The sequence below is a fragment of the Pagrus major genome, chromosome 15, assembly GCF_040436345.1.
Source record: "Pagrus major chromosome 15, Pma_NU_1.0".
In the NCBI taxonomy this organism is placed as follows: domain Eukaryota; kingdom Metazoa; phylum Chordata; class Actinopteri; order Spariformes; family Sparidae; genus Pagrus; species Pagrus major.
In genome coordinates, this window is record NC_133229.1 from 22,650,113 (window position 1) to 22,668,977 (window position 18,865).

The following is an 18,865-nucleotide window of genomic DNA, read 5'->3' on the forward strand; positions in this document are numbered from 1 at the left end:
AATGACACGGCTGGTGTGATCCCTTTGCAAGATGGTCACGCTTTAGTCAAAGACAAGGGATTTTTTCACTGAACAAGTAAAAACGTTTCCCTGTGCGTGGCTCTAAAACAATAGTCAGGGAATCCCCCACTTAGAATTTATCCAATTAAAATGTGTCCTCACGGGACTGTGAAAATCAGACATCACAAAGCCATAAAACCACAGCAGTAAGACATCAATAAAACATTACATCTCATCGGTATGTAGAGAAGCTCAAGACATCTGTTTAATATGATAAATGCTAAGTTTCCCATTATGCTGAAAGTCAATGTCTTCAGTTGCATCTGCTCTCGTGCAACACAAATAAATGAACAGGGATGACTCCTTTACAACACATTAACATTTTTGCCTTCCCAGATACGTGTGAGCAATGATGGTGGGTGTTTATTCAAGGCACAAACATTTTAATCAACTACTGCAGGGGTTTGGTGGGAGCTTCATGATTTCCACAAGGAGACATTGCAGTGAAGCTAAATACACAACAAGATCAATTCAATTCTCAACCGTGCACCTGTTAGGACCTGTCAAATTCAGCATGTGCATCATATCGCAGCCCCCTGTCAGGGAAAAAAAATGTATCACAGACTGATTGTTATTTGCTGAAGTCTACGAAGCATAAGCCTTCCATAAAACTGACAATTACAAATGGAAGTTGTCATCTCAAGAGCTTTAATCATACATAGAAATTTAGTTCAACAGTACCATTCATTTAGAATGTTTAGCAGTATGTATATTTAGTGTAAAGAGCATTATGTTTTTTTTTCCTTTTTCTGATGAGGAATATCCACAAGGATGATAGAAGCTTTCAGAAATACACCAGAGAGAGAGAGAGAGAAGAGCAGAGAAGAGACTGAGTACATGACTAAGTTGTAACACCTCAGACTACATTTTTAAACACCTCAAAAGGCGACATTTATCTGTGGTTTATGTACCAGTGTCCATCCTCCTTGATGCTTTTTTTTTCCTTTTCATTTTAACTGAAGAGCAGCAGAGCCTTGAATGCTTTCAGAAACTAAAATATCTGTGGCGCTAGCTCTGTTTGATCAATGCCCCATAATGGAGAAACTCCTCGCAGTTTTCTATGACATCTCCTGTTGAACTAATCGGAGCCGTGTTGAGCTGTGGGTCAGGAGTGAGCTGTTGACACTGCATCGGAGACGGAGGGGGTGGGGTGAGCAGGAGTGGAGGACATTACTGCAATCGAGTGTCATATCATAGGCATGAAAAGAATCGACCACATCCATCTATCAAGTCATCCATTTGTCTAGCCATACATCCCTCCATTGATTCAAACATCCAACCTATCAGAAAACACCACCATGAAACATACTGTATGTGCTGTTTGTGCTATCTTAGAAGCGCCACAACAACAATTCCAACCAGCTAAAGTCCCAAGCAAAGAAAAAAAAACAGAACATGTACAAGACAGAAAGTGGAACAGATAATTGGCCTACAAATCCCAGAAGCGATTTATTTTTCAGTCCATCCATTCCTTTTAAGAGTAGTTAAGTAACGCCACGTGTGGATTTGGCAGGCGGCGAGCTTCATCGAGGGTGAGCCGCTGTCTTGTTTCTTTCCCCTCTAAAACTTGTGAAGCTGCTTCTTTTGTGGAGTTGGTAAAGAGTAAGAAACTTGACTTCCAGAGCTGGTAATGATGGAAGCTGCTGTTGCGGTAGCGTCGTGGCATTCAGTGGGCGCGCTCACGCGCAAAGACAGAGACTGTGTGTCGCGTTAAGGCTGGGAGGGAGGCTGCTGTGCTGCTGCGTGCTGCGACATAGCTGCCGGGGAGGACATGGACTGGACCATGGGCTGAGCTGGTGGGGGTAGCGGAGGCTGAGCCTGCTGGGCCCCTGAGTGCGTGTTGGGGGAGGGAGGAGGCGTTGGACGTTTGAATTTGTCGGGGCTGGCGCTTCTTCTTGGGGAGGGCCTCTGTTGAGAGAAAGAGAGAAAATAAATGAATAAATATCCCTCGTCTTGTTTAATGCAACTGGATGGCAGGAAACTAAACTGCAGTTTGTGGCAAGCTGAAGATGTTTAGAGAAAATCAGTCCACCAACATTCTCATGTGGTCATTTTTCCTTTTCAAATTCTTTAATGAGTTTTAGGCAGACACAGATAGAAGGTTTATCTCAATAACTGTTTAAATAAAGAGAAGTTACTGTAGCAATCATTGTTTGTTTCTTTCCACTGATGGATAATGAAAATGAGTGACGATGTAACTTGTGTCATTGACGTATCCTGGACTGACCTGACAAGTCTACTTCCAGTCAGTGGAATGGAAAAAGAAAGGAAAAAGGGGTTTTAGAGTAAATTTAATCAGTCTGAGGTTCTGCTCTCCCAGACGGAATTATTTCCCAGTTTTAACTGCCGGGTGGGCTGAGTGCTGATGGGAGAGATGTGGTCTGTACGTCATTATAATTAACAAGAATTGCTGACTCGTGGTTAAATGCCTCTGACCACCAGTCAAGTTGCAACTTATATCCATGTCTGTCCAAGTTCATAAATGCAGTGAAGACTTTGAAGGAATTTCATGAAAGGATTAAGTCTTTTGTTGCAAAATGTAAGTTATCACTGTATTGACGTGTGATTCTAGTGAGAAACATGCTGTTTTCACTGAAAGACAAACAAAAGGAGTACTGAGGACTGATGGAGAGCTTCATCACATGAGGCAACGACAATCATCTGAAGCTCAATCTCAGCAAAACCCATGAGCTTGTGCCAGACTGCCATACTTCACATATGGATGTTGCTGCAAAGAAGCTTTAAACTCTAAATCACGGACACTTCACCCTGCAGCACTGAAGAGCTTTACAATCACCACTGTTTCAAGGTAGGCAGGTAATATTAGTGATGTCAATCAGTATCCCACCAAATGTGAAATAAGGTCCCCACTGCACTTCCGTTCCGTTTCGGGTTATGGCGTTGATCAACAGCCAGAAAAGCATTTTTGCAGAACATGATGATGTCACAGTGACACGACAGTTGTAACCAAAAACTTGTTTTGTGAAGTCACAGTGACCATTGACCGCCAAATTTAATCAGCTCATTGAATTCAAGTGAACAGTTTTGCAACATTTGAAAAATTCCCTCAAGGAGTTTAGAGATATCATGTTCATGAGAATGGGACAGACGGGCGGATGAACAACTCATAAACACAAAAAAAAGTAACAAAGAACGCCACAGTGTCTGACTCAAACAGAAAAAAACATCTTCGCAGTGTTTAGGAATTCATGAGAGGTGACTCAGTTTCAGTCCAAACTCAGGTCACTGTGACCTGGATAGTACCACACCTGCTGAGGGATCAGGGATCTTTGACATGCACCACGTTTTATTGACTTGTCAAACTGGCTTAAAACCTTTGAATAACAGCTCTACAGTCTGTTCCCTGAAGTGTTATTTTTTCTAAATACATGGTCAAGTTTACAGTGGCCAATTTATGTCTAAAGCACATTTAAAAAAACACGAGTTGACCAAAGTGTTTCACAAACAAAGGCTAAAGAAAATAAGGTCAACAGAACAGACTTAAAGTACTATGCATTTGAAACAAGTAGGGACAATCCAGTGAAACTAACTGTATTTAGACAGTAGCTTCGTTTACATGGAGCCTAATATTCCAAGGAAGAGGAACTACATATTACATGTTATCCATGTAAACATAGCGTGCAAGCTCAGCTTTTCATGCAGTTGCACATTGGAGAAATGTTGTGTACACAGTTGGAAATTAACATCAGCTAAATGCAGGTAAAATATGAAGGTAGCTGGTAGATTTTAAACAAAATAATGATTAACTCTGGAGTTGCTGGTGAAGTTGAACATTTTATCAGTGGCTGGTAGATGCTGGTGAATGGTAGGTTGGTGATGATGGGATATCAACGCCTCATTAGGTCACAAACACTATGGAAAAAACAAACCTACAATCTCATCTACTTTGATCTTTGATCTAAGTCTGTTCCACTCCCGATACTGAACTTATCATTTTGGCAGCACTTCTGCCTTGAATCATACTGCCGGTGCATTCAGGCTCATTAGTTTAGAAAATAACTGAAATAAAAATGTATCTGGTTCTTCCTTAAAACCATTTACACTGACATTCATTTATATAAGAAATATTACTGGGAAGACAAGGCAAAAATGAAAGTGATCATAAACACACCCATATTTTAATACCTGTGGACTGATTTGTCCTAATTTGACACGCTGTTAATGTTGAGTGAAACTAAAAACAACATTATCAAATATAAATTGGCTGGAGAAAGACTTAAATGAACCATGACTGGTATAAAACATGAATAAAAATTAATAAAGAAATAAAAGTGACGCAAATGAGGTGTGTTAAGACTGAGTTATCACTGTTATTGAAGAGATAAATGAACACCTGAATGGACCTTCGGACATTTATGGAGTTATTGTACAGTCTCCTCGTATCAATGTCGGAGTGGGTTATTATGTGTGATGTAACAACAATATGTGTTAAGATTAAGCCAGTGTTCTTTCAGATTTGTAAATGTACACACCCATATTAGGTGAACATTAAAAGACTCGTGGCCTATTTACTGTTGTTATATACATGAAGCTAAAGACTACGATATCTACAGGGGTTACAAAAACACAGCTGAAAGACAGCACTTGACATCAGTCTTTGCTTCATTTTAAACCCAATATGCTGGAGTACAGAAATAAAACAGTCCCAGCGGTGACAGACTGCACAGTATGAGCAAAAAAATGGACTTGACATTTAAAGTTTTCGATGGGGCTCCACATTCAATAAAATAAGTAAATGAATGTGCTCTTCATTGTTAATCATTTAAACTGTTTGCCGAGTCAGAGGACATTCTGTTATAAAGTAATAAAAACACACTGTACCCAGAAGTGGGACATCTAGCTACATTTACTTCCAATTTCATTCTGGCATATCCAAAGACCCTGAACACAACCTTCTAACACACTGTTCCTGTTCATTTTCCATTTCAAAACTCTATACTTTTCCAGACCAATAGATTTTTCAGACCGTATTGAGTACAAACAAGTCAGTGGTCATTATGTAAATAACTGGTTTTGAAATCTACCTGTTATGTATGTCACATTCTGACTGTGTGTGCTATTAAGCTGCTAGAAGATTAAAGCCATGTACTGCTGGGTACCCTTCACCCTCTCACATGTTGGAGATGTCAACAATTTTACACAAAGTTTGCATCCAGACTTTTTGGGGGATTTTCAAGCCAGCCGTGGCAAACTAGCATTTACCCATTGTGGCCGTTCAGTCTAATTTGAACGACCATAACATGTTGAACAAGTACTAACATTGTTCCCCCATGTTAATTGGTCTCTTTTATTAATTAAAACTGATAATGAGTTGGAAATAGTTCAATAATTTAGTTTTCAGTGTCTGTGCAGCCTTGTTTATTCTTTGTGTTGATGGAAATGATGAAAATAAAAAGCAAAGATAGCCTTTGTAATAGCTTTTCCATACTTATCCATTACTTTTTCATACTGCATTGGAACTCTGTTTATGTGCCTGATGTGATAATTAAAATCAAACTCTTTATCTTTCAGTTTATTCATAATTTATATTTACTTGAAAAGCATTTTGATTTACATCCCTCGGGAACCAGAGGAGAAACTTTGCAAGCACTTTTAACATAAAAAAAGATTCTCGTTGAAGCTATTGAGATTTTAATTGCATCTCCTAACTATCTGATCATACTAGTTGGGCTCTGAACTCCAAACAGCTAACACAAATCTAAAAAACAAATAAAAATAAAACACCTGTGAGATCCTTAAAAACACTCACAATTTGCTATATGTCTGGTGAAGGAGGTGCAGCTGGATGTTACTTACCGCTACGGCGTGAGAGGAGCTTCCATGGACGTGCAGGGCAGGGGTGTTGTAGTGGGAGATGGCAGCTCTGGACAGTGTTGCTGGAGGGGTGAAGCCAACTGTGTGGCTGCCATATGAGAGACCTGTGACACAGACAGGAAAGACAGTCACGGAGAGGAAGTTCACATACTATCTGTGCTTTTGTTCCAAGTCATCATCTTCAACCATAAATTCAATTCTGCCTCAAAGTAAGAAAAAACATTATATTTTCTTTGTACTGTTTTCAACCGAGTATATGTGAAAAAGGGGTTAGTAAATGATCACATCCTGTTTTATTTATGTTTTATACAGCGTTCCAACTTTTTTGAAATCAGGGTTGAACTCTTGGCATCAAACATGATTGAGCAAACAGTCACTAACACGCAGAGGTGGCAAAAGTACATACATTCTTTATGCAAGTACAAGTACAGATACTTGTGTAAACAAAGACTGAGTGACAGCTGACTCATATGAATGCGCGTAAGCAGGTCCGCTTTTTGTGCACGAAATGGCTGAATCCTCACTACACTGCAAAAAAAAACCTCTTAGTCTGGTTATATGTCTCCGCTCGACTGCATCGAGAAACTTCCTCTTCTTCTCCTTTGGGGAGAGATCAGGTCTTGTGGGTAGACTAACAAATGTGACATTAACTGCAAGTATTGAGGAAGTGGATCAGATGGTTGATCGTGGATTGTTTTTGTCTCTTTTTATTGCTGTGGCAGCCACTAGAAAATGTTACCAGCCGAAACGCTGCTCCTCGAATTTCACATGATATACAATGACATGGTTTATTTGCATAAACACCAGGAGAAAACCTGTTCCTTGTTAATCTGTTTAAGGAGTTTCTTGAATTCCAATAAACAGAAAAAAAGAAAGCTTAACGTAAAACAAATGTTTTAATGTTTTTGTTGTTTTGGTTTCAATATCGCAGCAGCTGGCTCCAGTGAAATACTGAATTGTTGTGGGAGATGTGTTGACGTGGTTACTCCGCCCAAGACAACCTCACTGTCCTTTACGCTTGCTAAATTTATGTGCACAGACTCTGGGTGCCTGGAGGTAGAGATAAGGTGACCCTTGGTGTGACTCAGGAGTTACAAACACATCGCCTACAACCTGGCTACCCACTGTGATATGCGAGTCTTTATGAATTATGGCACATTGTAAAAAGATAAGCAAATGTAAGCTTTTGTTGTGGTATGCATGCTGTGCAAAAAGCTTCTGTTATGTAATAAACTCTTAAAAACAAGTACGAATAACTGTGGCACTGTGGCATTGATAGTTACAACTTTCCCAGGTTTGTACAATCACTGTCCTACATGCTAGTCAGACAAATTAATGTTAGGTAACCATTTGTTATGTAAGCATATGGATTTTTTTATGGTCCTCCTGAACAAAAACAAGCGCTGCGGAAGCTATAAGGTTTATGGCAGAAGAGATCAAGAAGTGGATTCTATTGGACAAAGAGTTAAAGCAAACACTTTTTATTTCACTGCCATCGACACTGTGGATTTGTTTATGGTTCCACTGACCTTTAAGAGACCTGAATGTCAAAATGTTTGTTCTAGATTTGACACAAGATATAATGGATATTAATGGTAAGCTTTGTTACAAAGATAAAGCTTGTTTTGTAGGAACAAGTCTTATAAATTGATATCAAAGGTACTTTTTATTGCCATGTTAGCCATTCTCTCTGACGTAGCATATCTGGCTAAGTGCTGTATTGTCTGTACAGCAGCCATCTTAAATGTACTTACCAGGTGATATGGGTCGGCTGGAGCTCGGGGAGGGGGTGTAGGGGATCGGGCTGGACACGGTCCTTGCTCGCAAGCCCTGCGCAGACATCTCATTGAAGTACCTGGGAGGATGAGATGAACTGTTTATGAAAAGTCAGTAAATTTCCAGCGTAAAACAAAAAAGAAAAGAAAAAAGAAAGCAAGCAAACAATCCAGACATTCAAGGATTTATGACAAAAGACAATTTTGTGCAACATCAGTGAAGACAGTGAGTGATAAGCCCCTAAGACGCAACATGAACAGCTCTTATACATTTTATTTTTCTTTTATTTGTTATGTTGGCCTGTTTATTCATACATTACCGTGTATTTTATTGTTATGTTTTGTGTTTTTTGTAAAGCGCTTTGTAACGCTGGTTTTGATAAATGCTATCCAACTAAACTGAGAGATTGGATTTTGATTTTGAGTGTTTTTTGTGGCTGTAAGTCAAACCTTGGAGCCATCACACCAAACTCATAGTCCTGTCTTGATTTCAGAAAGGACTGAAGAAATCTTTGCAGTTAAGGCCTTAATCAAAACTATCCAGCAGGACTTATCATTCAAAACATTTATTTGATGATTTAGGCTAAATGGACACCATGTTGTTACCTTGCTAATCACAAAAAAAGCGTACGGACTGGGAGTTGTTTGCATTGTGGAGATGTGAAACTTGTTTATTTCTGTTGTCATTTCCAGCCGTTACTGTCACATTTAAAGATGTACAGTTAAACACGGTGGCCCAACCTATCTGACTTTCCTGCTCTGCTTATTCTGTTACTTTGCAAGCATCTTCAATACATCACCACCAGTCAGACTACAGCTAGTTTAGGGTAAACTCAGCCTGTCATTTCCTTCTTCTTTCTGTAGATATCAGGTCTCTAACCTAGTGTTAAGTGTTGTTATTAATGAGATATTAAAGCATCAATTATGCTTGTAAAAGAATGAGGTGTACACTTGGAAATGGCATCATGAAAGAAGAAAGTCAAATTATATATAAGCTAGTACGTGCTGCAGGGGTTTTCTATCTGGAAGTTATTGTAAACAAACGTTGTGAGTTGTTCTATGCAAAGACAAAGAAAGTCTATACAAAGGCTATCGGAAGAGCAACGGCTGTGTGCTGAGGTGGCATGCATCTCTTGCTCTCTTGAGTCAAATGCCTCTTGAGCCACTCTGCAACATCAAACTCCAGCACACAAGCCACACCCTTTACTAGGACGATGTCTCCTTCATCCACCTAACTCGATTTGCTGACACATGTGACGTTGCACCACTGTTATAGAGTTTTTGTGAACTTTTTGATGATCTGTGCTATTGTGCGTCTCATCATGTACCTCTCATCGTCCATCTCCAGACTGGATTCACTCTCTGACAGTTGTCTGCACAGGGCCTCCCTGCGCTCCATTTCTCTCTGAAGCTTTCTCTGCAGCCGGATGTTCTCCTCCCTCATGTGTCGCTCCTCCTCTATGTACTGGGCACGCTTCTCTGTGTCTGGGAAGGGACACACACAGAACAGATGACATCAGCTGAAATACTGTCAAGCTCACATCCTGGCCACTGTATATCCACATGACCAACAAATTCAGTAATGTGTCACATGTCAGAATTGTTTCTGTTGTAAAAACTCCCAATTAAAGGGCTTTTATCTCAAATAAAATAATCCTCTCCAAAGACCTTAAGCGCAACAGAGTATGTTTGTGCGATACAATGATTTCATTTCAATATTACCTTTCAAACACTAAAGTGAAAGTGAGTCAATGCTGATCTCTGTAGACACACTGGGTAACAAGGCAAGCAGCATCAGCACTAATGTCTTTCTACTTGTTTAAAGTTGGACTGACAGCTCCCTCTAGTGGCAAAAACAAAGCAAGTAAAAGTTGGGTGACACTCCCAGGCATGTGTTTAGATTTATCTACATTCATTTCTCTGAGACAGGTCAACACTTATGGTTGTCTGAACAACAAACAAGTGTTCTTAACTTCAACCAAATGGTGTTTACAGCTGTGAACTGCCTTTGTTATTTTGTCCACACCCAATATGATTTAGCAGAACCCATAAAACACGGAAAGCTGTTTTCAATGAGTGCACAAACACAGTGGATAATGTGGCCTAATATGGATTTCAACTCCTAGTACCACATGCCTTTCCAGCCCACACTGTCTCTATGCCTCACTGATTTGGGGAGACAAACTAAATCAAGGTTACGGTGAGAGTTTACTAAAGCAGGTGGGACTGATCAGTGACATGTTCATGAGAGGGATGCTCAAAGGGGAAGATTTGGCGTTATTGTGTGTGTACAAGTACATCTTGTTACAGACTTTCAGGCACCACATTTAACATTATCCTGCCCTAAAAGACAAGCTGAATGCATAATTCTCTGTAGAGCTGGCCAAAGCTGCTTGTGATATAATTTCATTGCAATGTCACAAGCAACAATATGAAAAAACAAACAGAAAGCAGCCGATTCTTTGTTACTTAAATCACTGGATCAATTTTTAGATGCAAGATCAAGAGTCTGGTTTCATTTTACAAAACATGCTTGCCGGTTTATGAGTCTAACCGGTCAATTTCACTGATGCTCCCTGTAATAATAAACCAAGCAATAATGTCAACACAAAGCAGGCAGTGTGTCGCCTCACTGAACACAGCTCAATGCTGAACAGCATCTGTGTTTTTTAGATTAATCTAAGACATTTCTGGCAGATTTTAAAAAGGTGTGAAAATCTATTTTATGGGTCTTGAAACTTTTAAAACATTTGGTCGTCTTTACGGCCCAAAAATCATGAGGTAAGATTAAAGCACAGTCCCGACTGTTTACAACCGTGGAGTCTCTTCTCAAATAATATTTTAACATCTGGCACACATCTGCACATACAGATGTCATGAAGCAGGTATTAATACTGTTGTCTTAAGCATTCACAAGGAAGCTCTTAAAGTCTACAATGTAAGAGCGCTCTTGAATGCACCAACACGATAACATTACACAACAGTCCTCAAAAGCGTCCTTGAATGCACCAAGGACGCTTCTAAAAATGGTACATGCTTGCAATTGCATTTCCATGCAGCATTAACGTAAGTAATGTAAAGTACAAAACAGGGCTGGTTTTAAAAAATAGCAGAGATGTCCCTGAATATTTTGGGGTTAAATATGTTATTGGTGCCACAGTAACACACATTAATTGTGTTTCTGATTTCTAGCTCGCAGCCTTCTACAGATGCACTGGAGGTCCAGCTCGCTGTGGATGTAACAGTCCATCTCTAATGCTGCATACTAAATAGATGATCTTCTGACAAGATGAGATGCTCAAGTGCCATGGGTACCCCCTTTCAAGAGGAAGAAACTGGAAGGAATGACACCGACACTGACTTTCTTTGAGACTTGCTGTTGACAACTGTGCAATTCCACTTCTTCATATATCCTAAAGGATCTTCAGGTGTCGCGCTGTAATGTGACCGGTGAGAGATAATGACGATGTAAACTGTGTCAGACAAGGCCAGAAAGTATCCTGTTCTTTCTGGTCTGTGGAAAAACAACCGATGCCGGGGTGTAGGGTGAATTTGCCCCTCGCAGCGTATCAAGAGGATCAGCTTTACCAATCACATCCTTAATCAACACTTGAGGGCATCTGCCCCTTCAGAGCCCACACTCCCCCTGGATCCTGTGACAAGTCGAGAGGCCACTTACGCTGCAGCTCAGTGGTGCGCAGGCTCTTCTTAAGCCTCTCCACCTCGTTCTTTAGGAAGCGGATATGCCGCATCATGTTCTCTGGTGAGTCTATCTCCATGGAAACGTCTCTTGGGGAGGGAGGAGCCGATACAGGCTGGTCCAACTTCTCCTGAAGGATTCTGGTGAGGAAAGCAAACAACACACATTGTTATGGGAATTCATTGACAGAAATAATGGGCATGATGACAAGCTTTTCAAAATGATATTCATTTGAGATTTTACACAAAAGTGAAATGAAAAGGCACTGCTCAAAAATGAAAAACCTTTTCATCCTTCTCAGGTTTTCTGCACCAGAAGATTGAAAAAGGCTCTGATTTAAAATGAGCAAATTAAATATACGATCAGGCCCTTCGGGAGGTAATTATTCACCCTGCTGTAATTTAATCTTCTCAAAACATTACCCTTCTGTTACTCAATCATTGGTAATTTTTACTCCGCATCATAAGTGAGGCTGAGTCACTTGTTTTTTGTGACAGTCAGGCATTTTGTGTGTGTGATTGTGATCTGTCAGAGACATAAAAAGGGGGCAGAGCTACGGGGTACACTTACATATTTTAGGTAACTGGACTTGTTTCAGTTTCTTGTCTCAAGAAACGAAACAAGTCCAGCTGCCTACGATTACAGCACCTAGATTTACCATGACCTGGATGACTGAGAACCTCCATCAACACTAAATGTATAGATTAGTCAATCAACAAATGATCCACTGATGAAAGCCAAAAGAGGAGGCTGAATGCTCTGGAACGCTCACTTATTAACCAGATAATGGAAATTCAGGTGCAGCGATCGTTATTCAATAACACAACTTCAACAGCTACACTCAGTAGGAGCCTTTGTCCCTTTTGATAATACGACTGAAGAGAGTTTAAAATGTTCAACGTGTTTAATGATTCACACGTGACGTGATGACTCCACACCTTTTCTCAGCCTCCAGTTTGTCCATCCGTTTCCACAGTCTGTTGACCAGGGCTTCTTGTTCCTGCTCTAATGTGTTCTCAAGGTCTATCTTCTCCCGCCTCAACTAGAGAATAAAAGGAGAGCGGAGAGCGACATTCAGAGATACAAAAACCTTGGCGTTGAAAAGCACTCACAGCACACAAATGCACCCAAAGCAAAGCCGAGATTCTCGGTCCGCGTATGCTTTTCTTTCATAGAGCTAAAGTCTCTAAAGTCCCCTGTGAGTGAGCCACAGTGATAGAAAAATGCATTGCGGGGCGGCGGTTCTGTGGCAGTGGCATTACACAAGCATCACTCAAACATATATATATTTGTGTGTGAGCAGCAACAACAAATGTATTCATGCACATCCACAGAACAACCCTCCCATTAAAGCATGGAAAAAATATGCAGTGGTTCGAAACACACAGGTTTGATCCATCCGCAGACCAGAATGTTCTTTCCAGCTAACATCCAATGGGAAGAATTAAGGATGGGGAAGTTTTGGCATCTTATACTTTTACCATAACTGAACACAGAAGTTCAGGGATATGTTGTCCCACACTGGATGCTGAGGTCTTCTTGCTCTACCACAACAAGCGTACCTGTTCCAGGGTTAGCTGCTTCGAGATGGTTTCATTCTCCATCTTCTTGATCTTTTTCATCAGCTTGTTAACCTGGAACTCCTGCTCCTGCTCCAAGTGCTGCTCCAACTCTGCCTTCTCATGCTGGAGCTGGTTTGGACAAGGGGGGGGAGGGTAGTGGACGGACAGAGGAAAAAGAAGAAGAGGAGGTGGATGAGAACGAGAGCGATGAGAAATACAAGGGAGCAAGAACACAAGAAGAGACTCATGGTGACTCACGTATAAACTATTTCATGACCACAGTGAACAAACACACTGGTGTCAGATCGTTCAGCTTACGCACTGACAGTACAGCAAAACAGGAAGTCTATGTCACAATTCTACCGGATCGGTGGATGAATTTCCCAGAAGAATAAACAGTGTAAAATAATGATTTGGCAACCAAAGAAACCACCTTTGGCAGCTCACCAATCCAAAGAAAGGGTGCGGCTCAGCACTGATTCAAAATGGGACAGTTGTGTGATGAATTATATAAGTGGTTACTCATTATGGGGAAAGGGATGCAAATTCATTCATAGGAAAATACTTGAGAGGGAAAAATAACCATTTCCATTATGCTACTAACAGAAACACCTCAAAACTTAGCTTACAATGACTGCATTCATCCAGAGTGGAGTGCTCTGTGGTATCCTGGCTGAAATAAAAGACCGCCAAGCTTTGCCACACCCAGTGCAGCATTTTTTCTTCTAATTATCACACTAACAATTTTAGGAATTGTTTTGATAATGCGTCTTGCTTTCGCCAATACAATTACCAACCACTGTGTAAACGGCCTCCACCCCGCTGTGCTGTGTGTGGTGAGAAGCAACTACGCCGAAGTCTGTGTGAAAATATATCTGTTCATCTTAAGCTTCTGGATAAACTGCAGAGATCGTTTATTCCACGTCCTTCAAGCGGAGGCTGGCTGTAAGCAATGTGCTTAAGCTTGCAGATATTGTGCATAAAGGTAACTCTCTGAAAGTTATTCCCTACAATATTTCATGCATTAATAATAACGGTTTTATCAGCTTCATCTCTGGAAAGAAAACGTGTATCGGCACATTAGAAGATATCAGAAAGGGGACGGACGTTACACTGACAGTGCATAGGTCAGTGTCAGAGTGTGCCGAAAGGAGTGGCATTGATTCATTTACCCTCCGAGGCGCCCGAATCATTCATCTACTCGAGCTTAGACAACTTAAACGCAAAGTCCATCAACAGTAATGGTGGGAAAAACGCAAGTCAGACAAAATTGTTTACAAAAGTGCCTCTGCACAGGAGCACTCACACACCCAGTTAAATAAATGATCACATTGGCTCAATTCTCCCGCTATCATCGCAGGCGTATAACACACGCCCATGTCGACATGCATACACACACACTGCGAGACGTTTGTCAGCACCAAGTCAACGGGCGGAGGCAGACGCAGGTCTGTTTCATGTTAACTGAGAAGGCGAGATAAGGTACACCCAAACAAGTCCATCTGTATGACCTTAAGCTGGGTCTGTTGAGGCATTTGCATGGGGTCCCTTCCAGTTTCCCCACTTCTTTACACATCAACAAACCATTAGTCAGCCTACAGCTAGCCACTGAAAGTGTGACAGCGTGTGTGCAGTTGGGAAAATAAGATTTGGAAAACAGACTGAACCAAATAACCGACAGACGGGAGGAGAGTAATTTGAGAGTCATTTAGAGTAGCTAGCAGCCGCAGTGAAGTCATCTTGAGCCGTTCCTGGCTTCGGGCAAGTACCAATACAGTTGATGATGATGTACTAACGGCTGCACGCTCATACACGGGTTGTGTGTGTCGGTACACACACACACACACACACACACACACACACACACACAAGCGAGCTCAAGCTGAACACGCTTGACAATACTGCAGCCAAAAACTTTTGCATAATTAAGCATTAAGAAAAACATCTCTGCACCACAGCCATATTAAATAACTCATCAAAAAGGGTACAAGTTCAAACCGATGTTATTCTCCATTGTGCTCGGTGAAAACAAGTCCAACCAGTGAGTCAAAAACTGAGCTTTTCCCCCCATCTTCTTCTTCCCAACACTCACTTGCATGAGTTTCCTTGACAGTTCATTGGTGAGAAATTCCTCCTCCTTCTCATAGTTGACCGCCAAGGTCTCCTTCTCCTTCTGCAGGGCCTGGATCTTCTTGAAAAGGGTGTTGCTGATAAATTCTTCCTCCTGCTCTGCTCTTGCTTGCTGCAGGACAAAAAAAAAGAAAGAATACAAGACAGTAGCAGAGGGAGACATCAGCGTCTTTAGTCTCACCAAAACTGTGGGATGTACACATTCATCCTAATTAAACTGTGCAAACGGTGCATATAGGCGCACGGATCAACCAAAAATCTGCTGCAGTGAAGTCTGCCAGCCAAAGAGGAAGCAGACTTCTCCCCTAATGACTCAAGAGATGTTGCAGTAATGGGTGACTTATGGTTGAGGGGAAGAGTGAAGCATGGGGGGGCAAACTGAGGAAATGTGTCTGGGCAGCTACAGCAGCTAGCATTACAGTGTGATGATACGTCTGTCCTTGTTGGCACCGGTCTCAAATTCTCCATCCTCATTCTTCACTGACCTCAAAGCTAAACTCTGTTTTTGCAAGCTGGGGGAATTTATCAGTTGTTCAAGAACAATGAGGAGGGACAATAGAAAGCAAACAGCTAGTTAAGCCTCACACATTTACAGAGGAGAGAGGCTGTATTGTGGCTGACTTGCCAACATCTGAGCCTGGCGTTTAGCTAGCTCGCTAAGTTTGGCCTACATACTTCCTATCTAACCAACAGATCGGTTACACATTTTATGAAGCTGAGGCTCATTAACCGAGCATGGAGACATATGACGCATCGGTCCATGCCAACGCTGCTGCTGCTGCTGCTGCTGCTGGGCTATTTATTTTCTCAGTCACCGTATCCTCGTTGGACATAACGTGGTGACAATGTCTAGCAGGGAGTGATCAGCTGGTCAAAAAGCTAACAGCAGTCCGGTTGCTTGCATCGTGAGGCGCCCACCTCATTTTAACGCCCTTTCCACTTGACGTTAGCATCTGAGCTAGCTGACGTTAGCCAAGATTAGCAAGGCAAAGCAAAACAAAGCGAACTAGCAGGCTATCACTGCCCAGCCACCTAGCTAGCATACGTTAGCCCGCTGGCTAAATGAGCAACACCCCCCCAACTAGCTGGCTAATGTTAGTAGAGCTAGCAAAACACCAGAGTGGTGTGTTCAAAGAAACATAACATTCACACGAAACACGTTAAATGTGCTAACCTCGACTGTTTAGCACTAAACACACAACACTAGACATAGCTAACTCACTGACAAACCCAGTGTAATAAGTGGCGTGGGTATAGCATCTAGCTAGGTAGTTAGCTAGCTAACGTTACTCACAATGGTGACGCTAGCTTTGCGGAGGTCCCGATTCTCCTCCTGCAGGGCTTTGCACTTGAGTTTGAACGTCTCAAGCTCAATTTTAAGAACTTTATTCTCTTGCTGTAGCGAGGCCAGGCGGTTCGTCAGCTCCTCCAGACGAAACTGTGAAATGACTATGCTCGGTTTGCCCGAATTTGAGGCGGAGGACGACATCGGGGTGGCCGAGCTGCTCCCCGCTCCGTCGGTGTCGCTCTCGCTTGCGCTGTCCGCCATGGCTGTGCGACAGTGTGGAGTAGGGAAGACGACGGCAGCTGCAGCGTTTGAGGAGCGCAGGCAGCAGAATGGTACACCGTGTGACCTTGCTCACGCTCGTCGGCACAGCGCCGCCAGCAGGATGTCTCCAGTACTGCACGATGCAGCCTCTAACACACCGAGCTGGAGCCTCTGAGGCATCTTCATCAGCTCCATCCCTGACCTGAAAGCACATCTTCAGCTGCATATTGTGTGTTTTTATCATCATCTGTCTTCTCTGCAAAAAAAAAATTAAGTTAAAATCTGCATGGTGGATGATGTTAAAGGTGCAATGTGTAAGAACAGGTACTCCAAACAAGTAACCGCTAACTGCCGCTCAATGTAGCCGCCGTTAGCTCAGTTAGCCGTGCATGTAGAGAGCCTTGCTCTGGTTAAAAAACACCATAGGCCCACCCAGGTGCATCACGGTCCTACACCTGTCCCTCTGCCTGTGTAACCTCGGGTGCCCACAGTGTCACCCAAATTCCTAAATTAAACCAAAAACAAAACAAAACACTAACTAGACAAAAGTGAACATGCTCAAGAAGGAAATAATTAGACTAAACCAATAAATGCTATCAACCTCTAATCCGAATAAAGCAAACATCTGGAATAATCAAACAAAACATACCTTTTCTGCGGCCATGTTGGTGTTGGTGAGGTCACCGAGCGGTTCGACACAAAAGTACATGATGTTTTACTTTGAGACAAAGACAAACTGTGAACTTCTCGACTATAATCAAGAAATATTCCTCCAGTTTTATATTATTAATATATAAAACAATATAACAGAGTGGGAGAGAGAGGCTGTATTGACGGACTCACTCATCTCGGTCTGATATACTCGGTCATGTTCATTAAATGCAACTTCGTAACTTTCATTCGCACTGATTCATTTATTAATTCCTATATTTTTTGGGGTATTGAGTATTTGTACTATAATTATATACTTAATATTTAGGTAAAGTCGCCAAGTTTGGGCTGTTTTTTTTCTCCTTTTGGGCTGGTTTCCATGGACTTGGTTGCTTGTTTCTCTTGCGAGATCTGGCAACACGGTCTTGGTGTTGTTTCCACCACTACAGCAGCTCTGGACTGCAGGGAGGAGGATGTTTTCAGTCCAGGGACGGGTTGACCCAGGAGGACATGCTGATAGTGAGAGGTGCTCGAGTTATTTCTTCATATTGGGTCTATAATTTTAATTTATTTCTGAAGGTTTTAATCTAAAAGAGTGACATGTGGCACCTTTAACGCTCTGACTTCACGGCCATATGAGGATGATGTGAGAAGATTTGCTAAGAGGCAGATATTGATCCGTTGTGTTCCACCTCAATTGGACAGTAGTACTAATATTAATATTTGATTAGCACCACAGTAACTACACGTACGTCTCATCATCATCTGCACTAAACATCCACTTTAAGCAGGTCATGTAATGTAAATATATCATGCATATGAGAGGAAAGACTAAGTGGGACTGCTTTCAAATCATTTTTCCATTTTTATTTATCAGTGTGGCTCAGTGTGTTTATCAATGTGTCGGGGGGGTTGGTGGTTAAATCCCCAGCTCCTCCTGTCCAGATGTCGAAGCGTCCTTGAGCAAAAACATCGAGCCCTGACTTTTTTTTTGGAGCGGGTGTGTGAATGAGAGCGCTTTGGATAATAGCGCTATATAAATGCGGTCCTTTGATTACGTATTCAGCAGAAATCAGCAAAATCCACATGGGAAACTCCTGTTGCCCGCCCGGCAGTCAAAGCTAACAAGCAACCCTGGAGAGTTTTTTGCTCAAGGACACTGGTGAGGAAGAAGAACATAACTCCTGGTTGAAGGACACCGTCTCTCATGATATAACCATGCTTACATAACAATAATAATTAAATCATTCGTTCCAAGGACACAAAGACAAGAACAGACACGAGTATATTGCGAAATCAATGCATTTTTATTTTTTTTATTTTTAGGTAGGTTTTTTTTTAAAGACGTCTGAAACATTTGTGGTGGCATCATTTGCTGCTATGGCCTCTAAAAGACCTCGAAATAACCAAAGTGCTAGAATAGTTACATTTCAATGGCTTCACTCTGTTAGTAAGAATTGTACATCAAAAAATCTGCTCAGGTGAAAACACATATCAAACAAAATTGACAAAATTGATAGTTCAACCATATCAAAGGATCCTCTACCCCCTGATTGACATAGTAGTATAAGGGGATGTGGTACAAGCACCCTAAACCTGGCTT

The 18,865-nt window shown here is 41.6% G+C and overlaps 1 protein-coding gene across 2 annotated transcripts; it reads right to left on the reverse strand.

The window, feature by feature from the left end:
* Positions 1-691: 691 nt before the first annotated feature.
* Positions 692-16,719, reverse strand: LOC141009518 (coiled-coil domain-containing protein 6-like). Of its 2 annotated transcripts, none has more exons than XM_073482167.1 (9): positions 16,357-16,719; positions 15,025-15,174; positions 12,933-13,061; positions 12,309-12,412; positions 11,350-11,510; positions 8,999-9,155; positions 7,650-7,750; positions 5,878-5,999; positions 692-1,968 (listed from the first exon to the last, which is right to left on the reverse strand). In XM_073482167.1, exons 1-9 carry the CDS (start codon positions 16,609-16,611, stop codon positions 1,771-1,773), a joined length of 1,377 nt encoding a protein of 458 aa, XP_073338268.1. In that variant the 5' UTR covers positions 16,612-16,719; the 3' UTR covers positions 692-1,770. The 2 variants fall into 2 exon arrangements, with proteins under 2 accessions (XP_073338268.1, XP_073338267.1); XM_073482166.1 differs by having other exon boundaries at positions 1,685-1,968; positions 7,650-7,768; positions 16,357-16,686.
* Positions 16,720-18,865: the final 2,146 nt, after the last annotated feature.

Coding starts and splice junctions, on each gene's coding strand:
- LOC141009518 (XM_073482166.1), bottom strand. CDS start 16,611: ATGGCGGACAGCGCAAGCGAGAGCGACACCGACGGAGCGGGGAGCAGC. Junction 12,413..12,932: donor AGCAGCTAACCCTGGAACAG/GTACGCTTGTTG, acceptor TTTATTCTCTAG/TTGAGGCGGGAGAAGATAGA. Junction 1,969..5,877: donor GCTCCTCTCACGCCGTAGCG/GTAAGTAACATC, acceptor TTCTCTCAACAG/AGGCCCTCCCCAAGAAGAAG.